This window comes from Poecilia mexicana, unplaced genomic scaffold (assembly GCF_051168715.1).
Source record: "Poecilia mexicana isolate PSO_F unplaced genomic scaffold, ASM5116871v1 scaffold_9, whole genome shotgun sequence".
Lineage (NCBI taxonomy): Eukaryota > Metazoa > Chordata > Actinopteri > Cyprinodontiformes > Poeciliidae > Poecilia > Poecilia mexicana.
Window position 1 is genome coordinate 6,496,695 of NW_028263378.1, and position 24,453 is coordinate 6,521,147.

General features: G+C 37.3%; 2 protein-coding genes and 1 non-coding gene across 5 annotated transcripts in view; 1 reads left to right on the forward strand and 2 right to left on the reverse strand.

The window, feature by feature from the left end:
- The first annotated feature begins 30 nt into the window (after window positions 1-30).
- LOC106922571 (peptidyl-prolyl cis-trans isomerase-like 3) lies at window positions 31-10,060 on the forward strand. Of its 3 annotated transcripts, XM_088008675.1 has the most exons (9): window positions 32-138; window positions 376-450; window positions 3,450-3,620; window positions 3,968-4,146; window positions 8,606-8,699; window positions 8,977-9,046; window positions 9,133-9,169; window positions 9,285-9,348; window positions 9,844-10,060. In XM_088008675.1, the coding sequence occupies exons 1-9, from the start codon at window positions 106-108 to the stop codon at window positions 10,000-10,002; spliced, it is 882 nt and encodes a 293-aa protein (XP_087864801.1). In that variant the 5' UTR covers window positions 32-105; the 3' UTR covers window positions 10,003-10,060. The 3 variants fall into 3 exon arrangements, with proteins under 3 accessions (XP_014850580.1, XP_087864801.1, XP_014850583.2); XM_014995097.2 differs by lacking the exons at window positions 32-138; window positions 376-450 and adding an exon at window positions 3,179-3,296; XM_014995094.2 differs by lacking the exons at window positions 3,450-3,620; window positions 3,968-4,146; window positions 8,606-8,699; ... (2 more) ...; window positions 9,285-9,348; window positions 9,844-10,060 and adding exons at window positions 1,045-1,138; window positions 1,241-1,308; window positions 1,384-1,502; window positions 1,638-2,165 and having other exon boundaries at window positions 31-138.
- A 550-nt stretch (window positions 10,061-10,610) lies between these two features.
- The window catches only part of col27a1b (collagen, type XXVII, alpha 1b), an 83,866-nt gene continuing 70,023 nt past the window's right edge, over window positions 10,611-24,453 (reverse strand). The window contains exons 51-61 of the mRNA XM_088008446.1: window positions 21,072-21,134; window positions 20,853-20,906; window positions 20,715-20,750; window positions 20,190-20,207; window positions 20,064-20,099; window positions 18,496-18,522; window positions 18,351-18,416; window positions 18,080-18,248; window positions 17,883-17,992; window positions 14,414-14,632; window positions 10,611-11,790 (exon numbers count right to left, since the gene is read on the reverse strand). Coding sequence (XP_087864572.1) covers window positions 11,644-11,790; window positions 14,414-14,632; window positions 17,883-17,992; window positions 18,080-18,248; window positions 18,351-18,416; window positions 18,496-18,522; window positions 20,064-20,099; window positions 20,190-20,207; window positions 20,715-20,750; window positions 20,853-20,906; window positions 21,072-21,134 — 945 coding nt within the window. The 3' untranslated portion in view covers window positions 10,611-11,643. The remainder of the gene's footprint in view (window positions 11,791-14,413; window positions 14,633-17,882; window positions 17,993-18,079; window positions 18,249-18,350; window positions 18,417-18,495; window positions 18,523-20,063; window positions 20,100-20,189; window positions 20,208-20,714; window positions 20,751-20,852; window positions 20,907-21,071; window positions 21,135-24,453) is intronic.
- Window positions 23,173-23,245, reverse strand: trnav-cac (transfer RNA valine (anticodon CAC)). Its single transcript has one exon. It is a non-coding gene; the product is annotated as a tRNA-Val (tRNA).

Here is a 24,453-nt window from a genome sequence, read left to right on the forward strand (position 1 = left end):
GCTTGCCCTGAACATAGACACGAACAGTCCTGACAAGCAACGCTCAGTAGTTCTTCGCGGAACCATTAACCGAGGTACTCTATTCCAGCCGGATGGGTTTGTTGTATGCACCACAGCATAGACGCAACATTTGAAATGGTAATTGCTTTGTAACATTTTATAAAAAGTTTGGGATGCGTTTCAAATAGTTTAACATTCTCCTAATCGATTAAGGGACGGCGTGTTTTACAGATACCAATGACCTAATGACTATATTAACACCGCGGGTGTAACAGCGTTATTTGTCAATTTGAGCTAAAATGCTCGGTGTGTCAAATAAGCCTCATTGATTCCGTTGTTTGTAATATTTGTTTTTAATTTCATGTTCATGTTTAGGCAGTTACCCTCCACACAGATCTGGGAGACATTAAGATTGAGCTGTTCTGTGAGCGGGCTCCTAAATCGTGTGAGGTGAGTTTTAAAGCTGCTTTTAGGATCTGATAAAGCCTCGACAGTATCTCTGGAATAGCTGTATTCACTTAGTATGTTTAGACTGAGCTCAGAAAATTGAAACGTGCTAGGACAGTAAATGTTAGAATCTAACAACATTGAGCTCTGAGATGATTTGTTTTGTCATTAGGTACAAACCCAGACAGCTTTATTACCGACTCTAGTAAAGATTTGTATAGGAGTTTTGCTCTGTTGAGAATACAGAATATCCTTCTGTGTTCAAACAGAAGGATATTCTATTTCTATTTGTTTATTTGCCATGCAGTTGTTCAACATAAGCTCTTTCATATGTAGCAATATTGCTTTTAGGTATAGTTATTTTTCACTGTGAGACTTGCCACAGTAAAGGAAGAATGTATTGTAAGTCGTCCTCCATTCTGTACCAGGTGTGAGAACATCTTTGTTTGCGGCCTCTTACGACAAGGAAAGTTGTAATTGAAGACACAGAGCAGCCAGTTTTGTGATTGCAAACCTAAAAAGTTAGAGTAGAAAAGGCAGCAGAAGACTCAATCTTGATTTCATGTGGAAATCACTGGGATCTTATTTACTTCACAGAACTTCCTGGCTTTGTGTGCAAGTGGGTTGTATAATGGTTGCTCCTTTCATCGAAACATAAAAGGCTTTATGGTTCAAACCGGAGACCCGACAGGTATGGAGTTTATTACACACAAACATGACCTTTTCCTGACATTCTCACTATCTCTGGATTTTTTTCTTGATTGATTATTTGATTTTTTAAAAAATTCTTCAGGTACAGGCAAAGGAGGAACAAGTATATGGGGTCGTAAATTTGAAGATGAATTCAGTGAGCACTTAAAGGTGAGCAAAGTGTTGTTTGGGACCAGCTTAAACATAAGAGTGCAGCAGGATTACTTGGTTTCTCTTACTTTGCAGCACAATGTCAGAGGAGTGGTGTCGATGGCAAATAATGGCCCCAACACCAATGGTTCCCAGTTTTTCTTCACATATGCCAAACAACCTCATCTGGACATGAAGTACACCGTGTTTGGAAAGTATGAGACTTATACAAAATACAGCTGTAATGATTCTTAGATTACCTATTGATTTATTCTAATTTGAACACAAAGGAGACACTTTTAATATATCTTCTGAAGTTAATTTCCTTTTCCCTTTATTTCCTCTTGCAGGATTATTGATGGTCTGGAAACGCTGGATGAGCTGGAGAAGCTGCCAGTGAATGAGAAGACATTCCGGCCGCTCACTGAGAGCCGGATAAAGGACGTGACCATTCATGCCAACCCATTTGCTGGATAGACGACTCTCGGCACAGATATTCAGACCTGTTCTTTGTTGCTTCAGTGAGGCAGAAGATACAATGCCTTTCCAAAGTTAAAATGGATTGCTTGTCAAAGGGAGAAAAGTAACTGCAACAAAAAAAAAAAAACACAGCTACACCGGGCAAGAACTGACTATGAAGCTCCAAAGTTCTTAGTAGTTGTTTTGATAAGGAAATACACAACTTGCTTGTGCTTTAGACACTTTTTTTTAGTTCCATGTATGAAACTCAAGTTCTTTCATAAAAGGTTTTTCTTTTTTATCTGTTCTTCTAAAATTGTTCACAATCAAGCCTGACCTGGATACGTAGTCAAACCCTTCTCCTGCTTCATTTTCTTTTTTTGATCTTATTAATAAAAAGATAAATACATTTTTCAGTATACTTGTGTGTTGTCTGGTATTGCATTATGCTATTGAGAAAACTTGCTGAGAAGCTTAAGTTTGGGCAGAATTCCAGGTGCATCTCATTTTATTGGAATGTCATTGAAAAGTTGATCAATTTCTATAATTTAGCTCAACAAATCAAACTCCTATTGATTCATTGGATATATTTCATGCACCTTTTTCTGTTTGAAAATTAATATTCTATATTACATAAAAAAATGAAAAATTTTAATACATAAATAATAACCTAGTGAAAAATAAATGTGTTCTATGTTCCCAATACTAGATCAGGGCTCCTTTTTGCATTAAAGCATAGGTGCAGCGTTGCATGGACACAAAATCTGCCTGACATGATATATGTGGTCAAGACTACTGCTGAAAAGTTACTAGTTTAATAACAAACTGAATCCAATTTAAATAATCCACTGTTGGTTACTTAAAGGGGGGGCTTTTATCTAAAATTAAACTTTTTTTAGCTGTGTCATGTCATAATGTAATTTTGACAAACCTGGAGTGTTCCTTTGACTGTTTCTAGCATGTTTGAAGAATTTATTATTGGGTTAAAATAGCCTCCAATAATTCCAGGAAGGTATGTGATACCAAAACCTTTTTTCCTACCTTTTTCATGTTCTCAAGGGATTTGGGGTTTTGCTACCTGTACACAGGGGTGTACAAACTTTTTCCCATGTGGCCCTAATAACACATTTTCATGTCAAAATGAAAGCAAAAAAACTAATACTTTACGTTGTACAAACATTTTCCATTTGTAGAAATACTGTAACAATTCAGTGAAATACCCTAATTTGGGGCAAATTTGCAACACTCTTGAATTGTAGTCGTAAATGACCTTGTGGTCCGTCTTATGACGCCATAGTTATTAAGATAAACAAAAATAAACTACCAAATTATATCACTGCGTGTCTAAAAGACAAAAGTTTTACTTTTAGAATTGATTCTTGTTTTTTTGGGAGGCACCTGTAGCATCAGTTCGTTTAATAAACTACAAATCTAGTGCTGGTTCGTCATATTACGTCATCAATAGTGGACAGACCATGCTGGTCCTGGATTCGAAGCCATAGACATTTCTGGCAAAGCGTCCAAAAATGGCTTCAGAGGACGCGTTTAAAGTGAGTCCATATACTTTTGGATGGGTAATTCGGCTTTTTCATGAAATGCAGTTGAAGAAAATCTTACTTCTGCATGTTTGTTTACCTTTGGGTACAGAGTCATCTGATAGTTTCAGTTTCTATTTGTTTTGTTGTTGTTTTGTTTTTTTGCAGGTGTCATCACTGAGGGGGAAGGTGGCCCTGATAACGGGGGCCAGCTCTGGGATCGGGGCTGGTACCAGCGTGCTGTTTGCTAAACTCGGAGCTCTGCTGGCTTTGAACGGCCGAGACGTTCAGAACCTGCAGAAAATAGCCAAGCAGTGCGTCGAATGTGGCGCTGCTGAGGTACAACTGTGTACAAATTTGCATTGAGCCAAAAGTATAAACAGGTGCATTTAAACAATTTCCGTTAATAACCACAATAATTAGCCAATATCTAGTAAATGTGAGCAGATTGGCTAGGGTGTCAGTGTTTGTTAAACATATTTATTGCTTATCAGAATTCTGTATGAATGAAAACTATGTGAATGATCTTCTCCTAGTTCACCATGACTACATTTTACTGCTTCAGGATTGTATTGTAAAAAAAAAAAAAAAAAAACATTTTACTGCAAGTGTAAAATTTTTATTTATTTATTTATTTTAGGTTTTTATCAAATGAATAATAATATAGCATCAGTTTTCTTCTACAGCCTCTGCTTGTTCCTGGAGACCTGACTGATGAAGACACAGTGAGGAAGACTGTGGATCAAACCATTAGCCGCTTTGGCCGGCTGGATGTCCTGGTTAACAGCGCTGGCATCCTGGCTATGGGCAGCATTGAGACCTCAGACTTGGCTCAGTATGACAAGATCATGAATGTTAACGTCAGGTAGGATTCACAGGAGACACTACTCAAATCCATGTAAATGTAGAACTTGGCGTGGCCAGAATCCTGCTTCTTCAACTATCTTTTTTTTCTAAGGACCCCAGTTAACTCTGTGTTCAGTAACATACCATCAGTTCTCTCAAGTTATGTTTTTAATTCTTGTGTTAATTTTTTCTTTCTTCCAAAGGTTTAATATTGATGAAGGTGATAGAAAAAGACTTACAAAGATTGAACTGTGGAAACTAATCAGCACATAAAATCGACAATTTCTTTTTTCAAAAAAGTAGAGACTGACAAATCCCATTTTTATAATCTTATACTATACCTATTCCTTAAGGAAAGAATAAATATTAATGATTTAAAATCCTTTTCAGACTACATTTAGAAAGTCTGCTAAACTCATTTTTGGATTTATATTTCTGAGTGCACAAAATACATAGAAATGCATTGTTTTAATGTCTAATCAGTCTGTTTTTTTCAGTCACCACAGACTGTTAGTAACTCAAACTCAGAAGATATTTGTGATACTCAGTTTCACACTGATTTAGATGTCACAAAAGGAACTTTTCTCATGAGATTAAAATCAATCTGATGTTGTTTTTTTTCCCTTTTTCTTTAAAAGGTAATTTTGTGTGGTACAACCAAAAGATGCTTCAACACTTTAGCTCGTTTTATGTGACCTCAAGGTGCCTGCAAGGCAGCTGCATTTATTTATCTTGATCATTTATAAGTGTTTGTTTCAAGGTACAGTTTAAACAGTGTTTTATGCCTTGCTGCACTTTCCTCTGCTCTGCTATTTCTCTTTATTCCAGAGCTTTCTTAGGGGCCTCAAAGCCATTTAATATTTATTTTCAGCCTCGTCTGTTGTGTGGCATACCTAATGAGTTTGTCTGATTTTTATGTTGATTGTTTCTAATAACACACTTTATATATTTCTCCCAGAGAAGGTTTCCGTGACGGCTGAAACTTTCAGCCATCAGATTTCAGGTTTCAATACATTTGGAATCATAAAATTTAAAATTCAACAATTTAATTTTGGGCTATTTGTTGTAAGAGATTGGTTTTGGTCAGTTCATCATAGAAAAGTTAATTTATTTCAGTAAATTAGCTGAAAGACTGAAACAGATCTGCTCCTGGGGTGCTAAGGAAGCGCCGGTTGCTTTAATAGCGTCCTTTAGCTTGTCTGCATTGTTGTGTTCAGCTTATCTCATCCTCTTATTGAAAAACATTCCATATAATCCCTATTGGTCACATGTGTTTCCTGGCAAGTCAAGAACATATACTCCCTAGTCAATAATCAAGATGAAATCTGCATCTTCAGAAAGCTTTTCAGCAGAGGGAAGCACACATATCTGCAACAATTACTGGAAGTAAAAAGGTTTTAATCATTTTTTAATTTACTTTCATGCACCTTGAAGAATAATGGAAGTTTGTATCCTTATTGTATGAACTCCTAATGCTGTTTTTGATCATGTGCAGCCATTGAGTACAGTTTAAAAATAAAATCCCATTAGGCATTAATAGATTACATTCATTATAATATGAAAGTTTCACATCATTTGAAGAATTATGAATACAATTTAGGAGGGAAAAAGGAGTTTTTTAATCATAACCTTGTGTTTCTGTTTTCCATGTGATAAAAATTCATTATTTTCTCCTTGAGCTGTTGCTGCTGCAGCTCCGGGCAAAATACTTTTATTGCCTTCTCGATTATTAAAAGAACGACTCTCAGGAATAATCTCAGATTGGTATCAGTTGTTTTTCTTTCTTGTGTTCCCCTTTATATGTCAGATGATGAGTCTAGGGGGAAATTTGTAGTTTAGCATTTGGTGTTTTTGTATCGCATGTTTTACGGTTTTAAAACTACGAGGAAAAAATCTTCTCACCCCTCTCAAAAAAATATCTGACGGTTCTTTCATGTTGCTTGTAACCTGATAGGTTTAGTCTCATTTTTCCTCGGCATCCAAACTGTCATCACCTCTTGGATTAATTATACATATATATTATATTAAAACATCAGACGTTTTAATATAAGATATCAGAGGAGTGTGGGGAGGGCTTTACCTTATCAATCTTGTCTTTTCTGTTAGTGCCTTATATATAGATTTAGTTTGCAAGACAGTAGGGTGTTGATACTAAAGCTTTGCAAAAGGCACCAAGTTTAGAGTAACTGAATCAGGTGAACTAACCCCTAAAATTGTATTTTGAAAAGGCATATAAGAAATACAATTTTCACTTCTTTAGATAATAGAACAAATTCTTAAATGTCTTCCAATTCTATTCAAAAATGTAAAAAAGAAAAACTTTTATTCTTCTGATAATTGAACCAATGAATTTGCTTGTTTTACCATTTAATACCAGTAAAAGCAGTTTATTAATTTTTTTAAGCCATATGCTCCATCTCTGCCCTCTTCTTTTATCAGTACCCCTGATAAAGAGGTTTAAAACGTCCAAAAATAAATTCATCTTTTATTGCAGTAGCATAATCTCTCACTGAGCAATAAACTTCTTCATTTTGTTGCATTCTAGGTAAATCCTAGAAGGTTTTTAGCAAATTTCACATTTTTAAGTTTGTGGACTAAAAATGCTTTTCCTTCCATCACTCCTAAACAACTAGTTAGCATGAAGATGGGTTTTATTTTAAGTTTTAATGGAGACTTGATGACACCAATGCTATTCTTTTCTACAGTTCACTGTCAACATTAGAGATTTTTTTTAACCTCTCAGCACCTTCCGTGCTGAACATGGTGACAGGACAAACATGACGCTCATGCGGCCTGGTGGACAGAGAAATGAGGTCTCTGTAGTTTTATATTGACACCCCAGACAAAAACAGTCTAGGTTTACTAATTAAAATAATCCAATGAGCTGAAACATTTAAAGTATAGATAATAATAATGATTTAATGACGTTTATTTTTAGAGGCTGTTTGAGGTAGTGATAATTGTGGCATCTGTGAATTTATAAAAAAGAAAAAAAAATCCTGTTATGAATTTTTCTCCCCACCATGAAGCAGCTTTTTCAGTCTTACATGTGTTTATTTATTCAGAGGTGGAAAAACTGCTATTATGCAAATGTATTGTGAACCTTGTCTTGAAAATGTTTGTGATGATGTACCCACTGTATTAAGAAAATCCATTTGTTATTGCATATTTTTTAAAGAAGCTTAGTACATTTTAATTTAATCTATTGTTTTTCCAATCTTGCATGCCTGTTTTGCAATTGTATGATTATTGGCTATGACTATTTGTAGTGGGACATTAAATGTAAACATATATTACTACTTTCTCTAGATAAACCTTTTTATAGACTTTTGCTTTTTTTAATATATTATTTTGCTCCAGTAGAATAAAATAGGGTTAAGCCCCCCAAAGATTTTTAGGCAGCAATAAGTTTGTTTCTGGCCAGAAGATTATTTTTGTTGTTAAGGGCTTTGGGTTACATTCCACATTTCTAATGTTCTACATTACTGAAAATAATGTGTCTAAAATTACTCATACCTTTCTCAATAATTACTGGAAACATAATCACAAACATCTTCTTGGACGTTTCCAGTGACATTTTGACCATTTACATTTGGCTACAAGTTCTTCCACAAACTCAAAAACATTAATATTAATTCCAGTCATTCCAGTGTAAACATACATACATGACATCTTTCCTCACTATACTACCGTTTCCTACTACTCTCCAATTACTCATTATTTGAGGTTATGCTTCTGTTACATTTCTGTTCTGTTTTCTCTCTGGGTAGCATATTACATCATCGACAACAGCATTTCTTTTTAGCTGTGACACCATTCAACAAAAGGACCTGAGCTACTGCTGTCCGTAACTTAATCTGTTCTCTGTATAGATAAAACACTTGAACGTGTTTTAACATAGAAAGTACCTCAGGGCCAGTGATTCTCTGTTTTTTTGTATTCCTGTTTAAATCCATATTTCCAAACATAAACTAGAAATGTATCAGCTTGAGACAATCGTCGTTGTGAATGAATGCTATAAATATAAACTAAGTTGAACCGAAATGAAGGACAAAGAGACCTTTGGAGTAGCATTTGATGTTTTCTCTCTCTTGTTTCATTTATCACACTTTCCAGAACATCAGTTCAATTTGTGTGTTAAATGAAGGTGAACATTGAAAGAAAGCAGCATGTCATAAAAAACATTCCCTTTACCCACAGCTTCCCAAACAGCATTAACTCAACACAAACATCAGATCTCAGCAGCAGCAAAAAGCCGCCTGACAAATCGTGTGAATGTTTGTGGGCAGGAGTGATATTGCTGTTATCACACTGCTGAATCCAGTCACAGATGTGGGATTATTTTCCCTTCAGCAATGATAATACCTTTCCTGTCAAGGAATCTGTCATTTTAGACCCACTTTTAGATGATAGTGACTTCATATTTGATTCTTAAGCTGATTTTTCTGGGACTGTATCTTTTCTGTTTCCCTGATCAGATCGGTCTACCACCTGACTCAGCTCTGTGTACCCCACCTGATCAAGACCAAAGGCTCCATCGTCAATGTTTCCAGTGTGAATGGGCAGAGATCTGTGGGTATCCTTCTTAATCAACTATTTTTTTAAAATGGTGTATAGCTTTTAGTCATCTTACATTGTTTCCTACTGAAATTGGATTTTTTTGTGATTTGATTGCCATTGTGAGTCGTTTATTGCAGTTTGCGGTTTTGTTTTTTGCTACATTTTCCTATGGAGGGATTGATAAAGTTCATCCATTGGGATGCAAACTGTTAATTTAAACACTGTAAAACATGTGCATCATATGTTTTGTTTTAAACGTTGTAAAAATTGAGATGTTTCTTCTTTTCAGTTCCCTGGTGTGTTGGCTTACTGCATGTCCAAGTCCGCAATTGACCAGTTTACACGTTGTATAGCTCTTGGTAAGATAAATATCATTTTTAATAGAAAGTACTGCACTGCATTTACGTATACTGAGCATTATGTAACTGCTTCATTTTACCTGTAGAGCTGGCATCGAAGCATGTCAGAGTAAACTCTGTCTGGTACGTGACTGGAAGCATTTGTCGTTTCTTTTTCTGAAATTATTACTTCCACAGAACTAAATATGTGTTCTGTTATAAGATGTTTATTCTGTATTTGTGTTTTTAATCTCTGTAGTCCTGGAGTGATTATCACAGATGTCCACAGAAGAGCTGGACTGGATGAGGACCAGTATGCCCAGGTGATAAAACAACAAATGCTGGTCGAACTGAGTCTATTTTGTATGAGAGACTTTTGAACAGACAGCGTTTTATGTCATTGGTGTCTGTTTTACCTGATGTAGGCTTTTTTGAAACAAATTTCAAATTGCAATCTGTTTAAATTGGACTGCAAGCACACCACTGTTAAAACAGATTTGTTATACTCTGTTGTAAAAACAGGAAAACTCTGTACAGTCAGTAGTTGCAACACTTCTTTTCCTGACCGGTTCAAGTCACAAGATCATAAGAAATGATGAATGGAATTGGTCTGTTTAAGATTAGGGCTCGTAACAGTCCATTTATCGGTACCAATCGCAGTTTATTTGTGCGCCATTTATTATACGTCCTAACAAATACTTGATTATTAAAAATATTAGCCGTTACACTCTGAATTGGATTTCATTGTTACATGAATTTGCCCAACGCTCTTCACACATCTAAACATTTTTGATATTTTGTTGACTTTCCATCCGCAGTTTCTTGAAAAGTGCAAGCAGACGCACGCCCTGGGCCGGCCGGGTGAGGTGGACGAGGTGGCGCACAGCATCGCCTTCCTGGCGTCCGACGCTGCCAGCTTCATCACTGGGGTGAACCTACCGATTGATGGGGGTCGCCATGCCATGTGCCCAAGATGAGGGATGTTCAAATGCAAAAGCCTGAGAATAAAGGCATTTGAATAAAGGGTCACAATGAGGTTTTTGTTGGTTTGTTTGTTTTATCACAGAAGCCAGGAAGGAGAAGTAGACGTATTATAGTAACTTAGAGTAATTTAATGTCTGCAAATAATGTAACAACTTTGGCCATCTAAAATGTAAAAAAGTTCAAGTGTAATATTGTTGGATGTAGTAACATTTTGTTGGTTAATATGTTAAAGGTATAGCATTAAAAAATGTACTGTAAATCCAACATATGCAGCTGAAAACATATCAATAGGGCTTTGTGACATTTTGTTTTTCATACAGTTGGCTCATTAAAAATAGGAAAATGATTGCTATGCAGCATACTCATTGTATTCTTTTAACGTTTTTACTATGCAAGTTTACAACTTTATGTAAACTTGGATATTTAACACTATGAGGATCATTGAGTCATGTTTTTCATATTCTTTGAAAATTATTTTATCTTGTCAAATCCCGTATATAAAAGTTGTTTCTAAAGAATTTCACACTTTATCTCAATTACCTGTGGAGTCATTAAGACGTTATTCAGCATTAAAAAAAGATTGATCACACAACAAACACTGTGAGATTTACATTGTATTCTGTCATGTTAGAAGTCCTCTGAGATCACAGACTGGCGAGACCAATCATATTTGTTGCATCTTAAATAACCTTTAAAGCGCTGGTGCCTGCTTCTGAGGTGGAGAGCTACTGAATACTTAAATAACTTTTAAATAGAAATTATTGATACTAAATGGTTGCAGATAATAAACTTACATTTTGAAAAGAAAAACTTAACTTATAGTGTTGAAATTATACAAATAAACCATCAAGATGATACTTCAAGACATTTTGCGTGTGTGTACTTTACATTCTTCCCTTTTAAAGCACAGAGATAGCTTGGATGAGCACTGACAAGAGTTTATCCCCAGAGTGTGAACAGCTTCAGGTCGTGGCTTCAGTTTTGTCGAGTTGAGCGGTGCAGAGCGAGGTAGCATTTTTGACATCTTTGCTCCACGTTTGCACTGAAAGTGCCACGCAACACTGTGAACATACCTGCACAAACACTCATCACCGAGCTGCTAATTGAGGCTCACGCAGAAACACCTGGAGTAACGCTGCATACCTGAATGGGTGATATGACTGTATATCCCTACACGTCGCAAACTATAGCAATTGCACTTCAACGCACAGTACAAAGTACATTTACATCTATAAATAGTACTTCATCTCAAGATGTATAATTTCCATATTTCTGTACAGTTTTTTGCAGAACGGTTCGTCAGACCTTGAATAAAAATATACAAGGTTTCAGAGATGACAAGATTAAGAAGCCCGTCTAATTTTTCCGAAGGAGGCAGCCAGCTCTTGTGTCACACAACCAAGTCTCTGCTATCAGTTGGGCCAGAAGTTTTCTCTCTGCAATTTCAATGAGCTGTCTTTTTATAGTGCCCCTGCTGTTGTTTTTGTCTTGTTTTTATTTTTTGCAGTCCAAGCATTTTTCATAGGGAGGGCGGAGGGTTTTGTTGTTTTGGAAAGTACAAAAATCATTGATGTTCTTCCTCCGTTTCAAAGCTTTAATGCAGTCGCTCCTTTGTGAAGTGTTCAGAGTCGGCGCTACAGGAAGCAAACAGGTCCGACCTCGAGGTGAAACCGCGCGCCGGGCTCTGTGGTTGGCAAATTGTGCACATCTATGATGGGAAGCAAAGTTGGGTCTTGGCTCTGGAAAATGAAGTGGGTCTGATGCCAGCGTCCATCTCTGATCTGAAAGACACGATTATATAACACATGAGGCAGAACACAAAATGATGGGAAAAATCCACTTCTACCTTTTCTACAGGAATATTGAAAGTGGAGGCAAATTTCTGATTTCTATTCCAGAGATTAACGCAAGGTCTAAATTTAATCAGCTTTGTTTTTTTTTTAGATATATAGCCTGCCTTTCTATTAAAAGATCACGAGTCACTTTGAATAATGAACAGAGCTACCAGGTAACAGTTTCCAGTGGAAATGATCCCTTTATTTTTGGTGCTGTGCATCCAGAAAGTATTCAAAGCAGAGATATCCTGGATGAAAACCTGCTCCAGAGAGCACAAGGCACATGTTGAAGATCTCATGGTTTAATGGAGCTTGAGAAGTTCTTCAAAGAAGAATGGGCCAAATTGCCTAAAGACAGGTGAGCTAAGCTTGTGCTGTCATATTCAAAAGGACTTGAGGTTGTAATTGCTGCCTAAAGTGGATCAAAAAAGTGTAAGTAAAGGCTGTGAATATGTTCATAAATCTGATATCTTGGTTTTCAATTTAATAACACATTCAAAAGATGGAAGGGATAAATTTGAAACAATTCGTAATAAAGCTGTAGCATAAAATGTGTAAAAACTAAAGAGCTGTGAAAACTTTCCAGATGAACAGAGAAGTTCAAATGAGCTCAGGCGTGAATGGCGTATGATTTCTGGAGAACTCGAAGTGAGCACGTCTCCTTGCTTCAAAAAAAAAAAGTATTTGGGAGTGATCTTCTATAGACTGAGACGTTTTGAGGACAAACTGTTGCTTCTTCATGTACAGAAGAGTTGTGAATTTACTCTCTGCATCTGGAAAGTCTGTGTTCAGTTTTTCTAAACATACACACCAAATGTGGTTTTGGCCATTGTACACAAACACTCATGGATCACGTAATTGGATACCTGTTCAATTACCCTACAAAAATATTGACTCAACCAATCACAGGATAGTAATTTAACTCCTGTAAACATTAAGACATGGTAAAAGCAACTTGTTTGCGGTCAAACCAGGCTTCAGAATGGGGGCCAAGAGATTTCAGTGACTTGCATCGTTGCCATGTTCAGACATTGACTGAGTATTCCAGAAACTACCGGCCTTAGAAATAGAGCATAAATCTCCACAGTCACCAGACCTCAATCCATCGTAACTCTGGGATGTGGTGGATCAGCTTACAAATCTGCAGGAGCTGCACGATGCCACCATGTCATCGTGCAGCTCCTGCCTGTGTGCCCGAGTCTCTGTTATTGTGCAGGAGCCTGCTGCAGGCAAGCCAGCTTTGTGTTTGCAGCTACAGCAGAGACAAACATTAGATTAAAACTGCAGCTTAATGTATTCTGCCATTTCTAATTGAAGTGTATAAGGAGATCTTTTTTTATTTTTTTTATTGAATTCCAAACTCTATCAAATAAAACGCCATGTTACAATATATCAATATAATTTGTGCATTTCTAATGAAAGGCTAGTTGTGGTTCAGCTCAACTATCTAAAATGGTCTAGCAGAATCACTTTAAAAGTTTCATTACGTTTCATTCATGCACAAACTGGTAAAAATGTCTAACATTTTATGTATTTATGGATCCAATTAAAAAGCTATTGTTTACTGTTTAGCGATAAAATGGATAGGAAATGGCTTAGTTTATGACTTTTAGTTGAGCCAGTTCTACAGAAGGTATTTTTTAAAACTGCCTTTCCCTTTCCTTCTTAAATACTCTCCCTTATAGAGGATTGTTTCTCATAAAGTCTGTCCACGTAAAAATGCAAAAACACAATAAAAAACTAAACTAAAACGCTGTCAGCAGCTGCCAAGCTAACAGACCCTTTCCATCTTTTACTTCTTTGTGTTTTATGGTTGATTGCAAAAAACAATTATACTGCCAGCTTCTGCACCAGAGGAATCACCTCCTGTAAACAAAGGCGATTGCACTGCAAACTTGCCAAAAGTCTCTTGTTTTCCTGTCTAGACATCAATACTGCAAACAAGAATTAATGAAAATCTTAACCCTGAAGGGAGCTTTTCAAAACGTTTGTTTTCTGTGAAGATGAAAGGCAAAAGCAGAGACAAAATTAGCTTCAACTGTGTGCAGGAAAAGCTTTGAAAAATGCTTCATATATAAGGGCTGCTGCTGTATAAATTTGTCAAAGTTAAATCCTTGGCCTTAATCAGCCATACTTTACTGAATGTGAACTCAAATCAGTTAATTTGAGAGTCATGGATCTCATCACACAGTTTAGGCAGCAATTTAACTTTTAGTAATTAAAACTGATTACTAAAGTTTTGATTATAGTGGTTATTTGAACCCCTATAATGTGCAAAACGACGGATCTGAAGAGCTTTGTTAAAAATCTAAACATCTCCACTACTGTAGCTATTAAGACCACAAACTTATTTATATGCATAAACATCAGCATTATTGCAAATTAGTTATGGTTGTTGTCACAGCACAGCGTCAGAACAAAAAGTTCATCAGTTTGGTCTGCGGTAGACTGTGCAGCCAGTCATCTGCTAAATGAAGCATCAATGCATCCCAACATTCATTAATGTTAGAAAGGTCATCATATTGTTACTGTCAACCTATGTACAGCGTGCTAATAAAAAGAGCCATACGCAGCAGTCGTCCCTGGGTATCTGAGGCTCCAGAAGGTCCCCTGCCTGGATCTCCTCCCCGGTCCAGGCCTTGAAGCTTACAGACCTGGGTGAAGGCTGCTGGGTGGGACCTTCGGCCCACACAGAGGCGTTGAGGCAGTGAATTATGATGTGCTGCACAGCCTCGGTGCTCAGCAGGTGGATAAAATTCATCTGGATTCGACCCACTCCGATTTCCAACTACAGAGAAAACAAATGACCAGGCACTGCTGTAAAGTACTGAAAAACTGGAAGACATTGAAAACAATCTGGAACACTTCAGACTGATTAATGTGGTTTAGTGTATCAAGAAAGGATACTTTAGTACTAAAATATGGACACCTCTTGAAATGAGCTCTAACATATGGGGAATAAAAACACATTTTGTGGTTATCACATCACATTAAGTTTTTTGTCATTTGCCTGGAAAAAGCTAAGGCAACTTACAGACCAAAAACAAATCAGAGCTTCTCAATGCCTTTCAAAACTTTTTATACTCAGACAGTGGCAGCATTCATTGGTTGTTAAACCTCTTCACTCTGATGCCTCCAAGTCAAATCCAGACCAACCAATTCCCTTCATACATTACCTAACTATTAACAATGTCTGCATTTGTGTAAGTAAATCTCACTTTAAATAAAACTGAAGGCCTCAAAGGTTTCTTAAGACCATTAGAGAACAAATAGCATCATGAAGACCAAAGAATACAGCAGACACATCAGGGAGAAGGTTTAGTTATTAACGTGTCAAACTTCATATCTGCAAGCCAAAGTCTAAAAATGAAAATAGTTTGGCACAACTGCAGACCTACCAAGACATGGCCACCTACCTAGACTGAATGCATACCAAGAAGAGCTGTAAAACATACAGCTGGACATGTAATCGGGTGGTTTAGATCAAAGCAGTTGTATGAAAAATGGGCCAGTTAAGGTCTTTTATCAAAGTCCAACAGAGATTCGGTGGCATGGCGTGAAAATGCATGCTTACAGATACTTTCAATATGTTCTGACTGAGCTTGAATTATTTTACAAAGAATGGGCTCAAATGTTGGTCTTTCGTTATGTAAAGATGGCAGATGCATACCTCAAAAATATCTGCATTTAAACGCGGTTCTATAAACTACAGCCTGACTGGTTCTGGTCTCCACACTTTATACATTTGTGAATCACAATCTGGTTTCTTGCACTTATGCTCTATAGAAACCATCTCACATCATTCCTTTTTTTAAGGTCAGTCTATAAGAAAAAACTTAATATATATTTGCATGCTCAACACAGCCACCGATGATGACTCTGTTTGTAGCAGCCATTGCTCTTCACCATCAGATGAATATTTTATAAGTAAATAAATTCTGACACATAAAGCAACACTCAGCTTTTATCCTTGGAACATAGAACTGATCAAAGTGCTTAATGTAAAATATTCTATCGTCTCTGAGCTTCATTTTACCTTTTTTTTTTGCCAGGCCTTCATTTTCGTGTTCATGAGAGATTTAGTAATTGTTGATTGTTGTCTGGATTCAGGGAGTGCCAGCAGTTGGTTGCACTGTTGCTGTGCAGCTACAACATTCTGGGTTTGAATTCCTGAGGTGTTTCTGCAAACAGTTTGCATTTTCTCCCCATAAGCACAAGCTTATGGAGCTTTGGCCTCTTTCAACAGTCCAAACAATGACTCTTAAGTCAAATGGTCTCTGCATTTGTGAGTGTGTGTGCATGTTTGTTTGTCCTGTGTGTGTTTGTGTCTCTGTTCAGCTCTGTTTACCCGAGCCACCAAAACTCACCGTAACCCGGCACAGACAAGCAGTTACAGGTAACGGATGGATAAACGAATAGATGTTTGGATTTATTAAGCCACATTAATCTTTTTAAAATGTCCCCTAAAAAACGGCACAACTTTTCAACGAAGTCCACCACATTCAAATAAACCGCAGATGTTGGTGGTCTAGTTTGATCTAATGTGTGTGCTTTCTTTGAAACAGAACTTACATTGACGTAAGTAACTTAGAAATCTGATCAACTACTGCTTTTTCAAAGCTCTTAAGTCATTCTTGCTGGTCTAAGCATAAAAATAAACTGGTTATTCTAAGAATCACTTACATCTGTATGACAGATTCTGAATTAAGAATGACATTTGTTTATATATATATATATATATATATATATATATATATATTTTTTTTTTTTTGCTCCTTCTGCTGGAAGTATTCTGGCATACGTCTTTGCCATTGTGTGGAATCCAGACGTTTAACTCTGCATGTTAAAGATAAAATAACGCCAACAGATGAAGGTTAGATAAAGAGATTTACTTTCCAGATGAGAGTGCTTTTGATTGCATCCAACTCTGGAGACTTAATGCAATACATTTAGATTTACTGTTCTAACAGGCCATCCAAATTGTTCCAAAAACATGCTTAACAGCAAAAACCTGGACGGCTACGCTCATGTTTGTCACAAATGATATTTACAGTCTTAAACTCTTTGCTTCTTCAGCTTTTTTGTTGGATATCCCTTTTCGAGATTTATTTGGAACATTTATGTGTTCATTCCCCTACTTGTGCCCTCTGTAGAATCTGAGTGGTAAATGTTCATTACAGCTTCATCTACAGAGCTTTGTAAAAGTATTCATACCTCTAGGAACTTTTTTTTTTTTTTTCATATTTTGTCAGTTGACAATCTTCAGTGTACTTTAATTGGATTTTGTGTGACATACCAATCCAGACAGTTCATACTTTGAGAATTTTATGCAAATACAAATTTTAAACATGCATCATGTATTAAGCCTGAACCAATTTTTCGTTATAACTACAGTAGAAAGCCTTTTGGTGCATGTCTCCACCAGCTTTGCAAACCTTTTGAATTTATGGCTCAAAATAGCTCAAGCTCAGTCAAATGGGATGAAATGCATTATTGAATATCAATCTTCAAGTCATATCATAGATTCTAAATTAGATTACTTTCATCTAAAATACTGTGTTGCAACTCAAGTTGAATGTTTATATTTGTCCTAATGGAAAGTGACCCTACAAAGCAGTTTGTTCCATGAACGACCTGTATTTACCACCCTCCATCTGTCCATAATCTCTTATCATGTCCCTGTCTCTCCTGAGGGAAAGCATCGCCACGCCCAGATCATCCCACCATTTTTTACCATCTGAATAGTAATGTAGAATGTCAGTTTTTTCACAATATGCAGAGTTCTAATGGCTCAACAGGTTGAATTCCAACAATAACTTTCTTCTTGCACTTGTACCATAAGTCAAATTTGTAGATTTCATTTAGGGATAGTAGACTAAAGGGGGCTGGAAACAAATGCATGCCTCACTTTTTAGATCTTCATTTGTAATAAAAAGTTCAACCATTCTCTTTACGTTTCATATAAACAATGATGTTTGTCATTACAGTGTGGAAGGCCCTGTAGATTTGGTGAAGAGGGAATGCAAAGAAGTTCAAACCTTTGAAACTGTAATAGGTTTCAGACAAGTTTGTCCTCCACCAGTGAAGTTACACATCACTTCAATGCTGTCTGCACTGCATCCAAGATTTGGATCGATCCAGTAAGCTCCTGCGAAAAAAGAAATCCAAACAAAATCTGACTAACTGACACAGAACAAGTGCATAAGACACAGCATCCAGTTAAACGACTCCTCACCGTCGTACATCCGCTGCTCACAGTTGTAAAGGTCCAGGCAGGTTCGAGCCGGGTTGCGTCTGGTTCCCAGCGGGTTCTTCAGGCTGTGGATCAATGTGCTGAGGTGGTGAAGCGTCTTCAAGATCTCCGTGCCTTGGTCTAACATGGGCAAGTCCATGCTTTGATAATTCTAGTGTTAATGTGAGTTTTTACACAGTTTAGGGTCAAAATGTTCTGCAGTTTATAATAGAAGAAAATCATATCATGGCTTACAGTTCCATTAAAAACTGACCTCTTGCTGTAAAACAGCAGGAGGCTCCATGATGATTTCCAAAGCAGGACTGAGAGCTTCATTTCTCTGCAGCCAGAAGACACATTTAGTTTGTATTTTGTCAGCATTAAACCCCAAATTATGACGTGAGAAGAAACAAACTTACTAGTAAATGCTCAGAACTTGGAAGGCCCTTCAAACCAGCAAAAGAAAAGAGGCATTAATAGAGCAATCCCAGCCCCATCTGCTCTTTTTGTTAGCCTTCTCCTACTGTGTGTGTCAAGCGTCTTTATAATAATCTATAATCTAGTAGTTATGGTGTCCTATTCTCACTAAACATGCAGATAAGCAGAGAGAAATTAATGATGCACAGGAAATGATGCATGAATAGAAAATAAATTATCCATAACTGCAGAGGAGACGAGCGGCCGGCTATAACACAGCTGATCACAAAGGAACAAAAGCAGGCCTGAAAAGAAAGATTATCTGCTCCAAATAACACAGTCACAGCTCACCTCCTGCATTTTTATTCCTCCAATAGTTTTCAGTGCGTCTAAAATGTATCATTTTCCACATATGGAAAATGAAATCTAATCTTAAAATCTGACTTTTAGACATTTTAGTGTGTGGTCACCTCATGCCGACCAAGAAACCAGCAGCTGGGACTAGAGATGGAAATTAGCTACCTGGCTATAACCCCATGTCATTGTTCATTAATATGCATTGTCCCAGTTTTAAAAATGAACTAATCAAGATTTTGACAACCTTTGCAAACTGTTTTGACAAACATCAACATTTGAATAACAGTTTTTAAGTTCTGACAGATTCTGAATTCAGTTTGGGTTTGGACATAGACATGCTTTGTTGCTGTATCCCAGTTGCAAAGTCTATTGCAAATTTTCTTTTAGGGTTGCTCTGAGCTTCTCTCCATCCACATGCCCATCAGCTCTGACCAGGTTCCCTGCCCCTGCTAAAGAAAAGTATCCCCACTGCAGAATATTGCGACATTTACTAACTCAAAATAAAAGAAATATGCCCAAAAAGAAGACAAAAAACTATGAAGACTGTGCTCCCTTGCTGACCACAAAACAGGAGAAAAAAATGAACAAAGAAAGTAGAGAGTTCCCACTAGCTTCCTCTGTGTGGTTTGAAAAACACTGATCTGCCTCTTAAAAATTCATCAAAAGCACCAAAAGCACACACAGTGTGTGCGTGTGCGTGTGTATGTGTGTGTGTGCGTCACAGACACCAGATAGCCACAAATAAAAGCCCAGGGAGAAAGAGTGAAGTAACACTATGTTATGACACACTTTATGTTGCTGCTGATAAGCTGGAACACATCCACCACTAGAAGAAAATCCCTAAACATCAGAGAACAGTGTTAGTTTTCCACCATGTATATTTTGCATGCAAGTTAAAGGTGCAGCATTATGGATTTTCCAGGCACATAATGGCATTTTACAGCATTAGGATTTATTTTATAAACCAACACAGAGCAGTTATGTGCTTGGTTTATGACAAATGGTTACAATATAAATACGTTGAAAGTTGTGTCTTTAATGTGCCAAATGTGGAAAAGTTCTAGAGAAATTAGTAGTTTTGCAAATCAGTGCACAACACAAAACTGAAAGTTGTCTATAGACTGTGACAAGCTGACACTGTATGAAGTATTAATGAACGTGAAAGTAATGTATCTATTTTCCATATGTTTAACATGCGAAAGGGAAAACCTACTGGTGGCCCAGGTGGTCCTCGAGGACCAGGAGATCCCTAAAAAATAATTTAAAAAAAATCAAGAAATTAAAACATTTATATTTTATATAACAACATATAGTAATTTTGTTCTTAAAAACTACTTACATTTGGTCCTGGTAACCCCTTAGGGAGAAAAAGAAGACAAACTGATTATGAAACAAGAATAAAGGCAGAAAAGCTTTATCATTTCTAAAAAAAAAAAAAAAAACCTCCAGCAATTTACCATCTTTATCTGGTGTATTATATTGCTAAAATTATTCTTTTGCCTGTTCCAACTTCTTACTTAAAAATCTTCTTCCACACAGCAAATCCAATTTTCACACCACAGACCTGGATGTGAATGTAGGCGTTTTCGGAGAGCGCCCGTAAATTATGCTGCGCGCGAGCGCTCAACAAACCTCTTAAAAAGCTCTGAGACGTGCAAGAGGCCTAACATTTATCACAATGACAGGATTTCCACAGCAGCTAAGTGTCACTGCGAGTGTAACAACAAACAGCGGAAACACAATAGGAAATGAAAAGTGCTGAAGGGCAGGAGGAGGCTGAGTGGTGTGCTGTCTCCTTGCTAAGTATCCTATTCTGTGCTCACAGTACAGACAGACAAGGATTCATCAAAACAGCGCCACGCACCGTCTCCCCGCGACTTCCTTTGTCACCCTGAGGTCCCTGGTGAGGAGAAAAAAGACAGACGATCACTCCATCACTGCTAGGAAGGCAGAAAGGAGTCACATAAAGCCTGGCACACCGGATGAGGGATGAGGTACATACTGGATGACCGCTGGGCCCAATGATGCCAACAGGGCCCAAGGCTCCCACCGCACCCTGAAAAGCAGAGGCATGTAAGTGACTAAGGACACATGTGATGAAGCTTCTGATGAGGCCGCACTTATTTTTCATGCCAAATGTGCAGTTTGGGAGAGTTCAGCGGCCCAGAGTTGGCTGAAATACTGCACTGAGCTGGCAAGCTGTTATTTGTTATCAGCTTACCATCAATCCTCGCGGTCCTTTTGGTCCCTGTATTCCTGCCAGGCCAATGTCCCCTGGGGGTCCCTGGAAACACATCAACACATCTCAGTGCAGAAGACACGCAAGTTAAAAAACAGACCTCAGGAAAAGTAATAAGAAATCTTTGTGGTGCAAAGGATATGTAGAGATTATCAGATATGAACTGTAATCTTTCAATTGAAATGGCCTTTAAAGGCTGTAGTTAGTCAAAGGTAACACACTAATGACAGCACAGTATCTCAAATAAAGAGTTAATGATCCAGTTAGGTTGTTATTATCTTGTTGGTTTGTGTGATAGCACATGTGCAAGCAGTTATGGTCTTTATGCATAAAAGGACACAGTGATTTCATAGTAAATTGTTCAACTCCCTCCAAAGTTAACTCGTCCACTGAGCTGAATTCAGAAACTTTGATTAAAGCCGGGGGTAGGTAACCTTTTCATTCACAAATTTTGAAGGGAAGAAGATCATCTTAAAAAATGTTTACCTAGGTTAACATCTCTATCAGTAGCAAGTTGATATTGATTGATATTGATTGGCTGAAAACATGTTAGATTGCTAATTTTGTTTATTAGTTTAAACATTTTCATTCATAGCTGAAACTAATTGTGTGTTGATTTTAAATAAACAAACAAATATCATGTTCTCTGTCAATGTGACGTAATCAGATGATTGGAAATGAAAAGTATTTTCTCTTCAGATTGATTTTCATAAGTTATGAGACAAATTGTTTTATGAAAATCAATATTCTAATGCAGTTTTAACTTTGTTACATCCCCTAAATACAAGATAGAGCAGATTACCCTTTTTACTCTTGCACTGATTGTCAGAACTACTTCAATAAGATTTTTTGTGTCATTTTTGTGTCTTTTCAGCTTCAAATCCTCCACTAGCGTTGCTTTACCAGACAATCACCAGACATTTTAGAGCCTCTAGACCAGGGGTGTCAAACTCAATTTCACCGAGGGCCACTGCAGCATATTGGCCCCCCTCAATGGGCCACATTGAAGGTACAGATCAGGAGGGCATCCCTGCTAAAACACACCCCAGACAAAAGGTTGACTTCCCTCATTCAGGTCTGAAGAGGCTTATAATGATTCAATGGTCCAGGTGTGTTAGAGAAGGAATGCATCTAAAGTTGCAGATGGTAGCTCTGGAAAACTAGACTTGGGCACCCCTAGCATCAATGTTAAAAATAAATTAAACACCTCATATTGTTAAATAACTGATTTTATGTATTGAAGTTTTAAATATTACATTTGAGTTTCCATGGATGTAAAAATTACTGCTCAGTTTAAAAATTACATTATTTAAATCAGTGTTTAAAGGTGAGCAAGCAAATAATAAAAACAAGTCACATGGGCAGACAATATAGACTTTACGCAAAGATTTAGTCTCAGAGGCAACTGAAATCAATTAATTAAAAACAGCCTTTCTGAATATTATCTCATGGTCTCTGAACTAAATGCCTCTTTCTGACCGGGAGCTGACGGCGTGTTGAAGAGTTATGGACCGGATGCTTTGGAGCGTCTGGTTAGGAAGCGCATTACAAACCTTTGGTTGAAATGTAGTTTGTAGTCAATTTGTGCTCAAAATCTATTTTAAGTCAATCATCGGCCTATAAAATGCTGTGGGGCCACATGTGGCACGCGGGCCTTGAGTTTGACACATGTGCATTACCCCATAGAACTGCCAATTGGTAATTGAAGTAAAGTAACTTTGATTTCAAAGAAGCCTACATTGAAGTCGATTGGCAAATGAACCAATCAACTTGGCATGGAACACGAAAGGGGAAGACTCTTATTGTCTCACTGCACCCCAAAAGATGCAGAACCTACAAAAACTGTTTCTGAACCAGAGACCTATTGCGTGTAAAGCAAACGTGATAGCCACTACACTACAGGAACTGAACTTCTCTGCTCTGTTTCAATTTGAGGTTCCAAAGTTGATGATGTGAGATGCGACGCATGAAAATTTCAATTGAGGCTTGCACTCAGATGCCTGGATTCAGAGTACAGACCATGACACCACAGACCCTTGTTGACCTTTAGTAAACACCTGTGATGAATAGAACATACTAAATCTGCTTCTGTCTGGTTTCGAACCAGAGACCTTTTGCGTGTGAAGCAAACGTGATAACCACTACACTACAGAAACTCATGCTCTTTCCACTGTTCCTGGTAGATGATCCACATTTTGTTAGAGACTAATGTCAACAATGGGCATGGAACAAAGTCAAATCCTTATACCACAGATCCTCTCAGAGAGCACAGGAACTTGGTGAACAAACTGTCAGACTTATAATTGTGCCTAATTTCACATTACAGTCCATAAACTAAGCCTGGGATCAGAAAATGTCATTAGCAGAGACAAATGGTTCTACAGAGACTTGGCTAAATGGCTATAAAATAAAATCAATTGTTACAAATAAAAGATGGTTCAACACATTAAAATAAAAAAATATCTCTGAAATACAATCAACACTTCAAAATTAAAAATGGTTCAAAAATAATATCAACACTTCAAAATACAAAATCTCTGGAAAATAAAATATTATGTATGTTGTTTTGAAAAACATTAGAATATAAGCATTTTATCAAATCTTCATTGTGGTAAGTTCTTCTTAAATCCATGGAAACTCAACAGTTTGTAAGGTAGGTGAGTTAGCTCAGCTGGTTAGAGCACCGTGCTGGCAATGCTGAGGTCATCGGTTCAAACCCCATACGGGGTAGTTCATGTCTAAGGTCTTTCACACAATCAACACTTCAAAATAAAGGGTTCAAAAATAAAATCAGCACTTCAAAATAAACAAGGTTTCAAAAATAAAATCAACACTTAAAAATGGTTCAAAAATAAAATCAACACTTCACAATAAATAAGGGTTCAAAAATAAAATCAACACTTCAAAATTAAAAATGGTTCATTTATGTTTTCCCATCCACCTGGTTGTGTTAATCCATTAGAGGAGCCAGTAGTTTATCTTGAGGAAATAAATTACAATGCAAAAGTTAATTAGACTGTAACATGCACAGTTCGCTGCTCAACCACTGCAGACTGCGAAGACTTAGAAACCGCTGGAAGTAACTCATCCAGCGGATTTAACAAATGGAGCCTTCTGGGTTCACGTTACCCAGGAGAGCGGCGTTCTGGAGGAGCTGCAGACGTAACATCTGTCCGTTTCAGAGAAGCGAAACCACGCAAATAAATAAATAAATCCTAGTAAAAGCGCACACCGGACCGCACAGGGTAAAACAGAGTTCAGTTGATCTGTTTGGATCAGACAGATCCAACTGACTGATGAATTAGCACAGATTTTTCTGCAGATGGGAACCAGGAGGAAGTGCGTTCAGACCCCAGCGGGTGAA

Bases quoted from the DNA above. Each gene is read 5' to 3' on its own strand.
- LOC106922571 (XM_088008675.1), top strand. From the start codon at position 106: ATGCACCACAGCATAGACGCAACATTTGAAATG. The intron at 9,170-9,284 runs GTACGTGACTGG...TAATCTCTGTAG, and splicing joins GTCAGAGTAAACTCTGTCTG to TCCTGGAGTGATTATCACAG. The intron at 9,349-9,843 runs GTGATAAAACAA...TTCCATCCGCAG, and splicing joins ATGAGGACCAGTATGCCCAG to TTTCTTGAAAAGTGCAAGCA.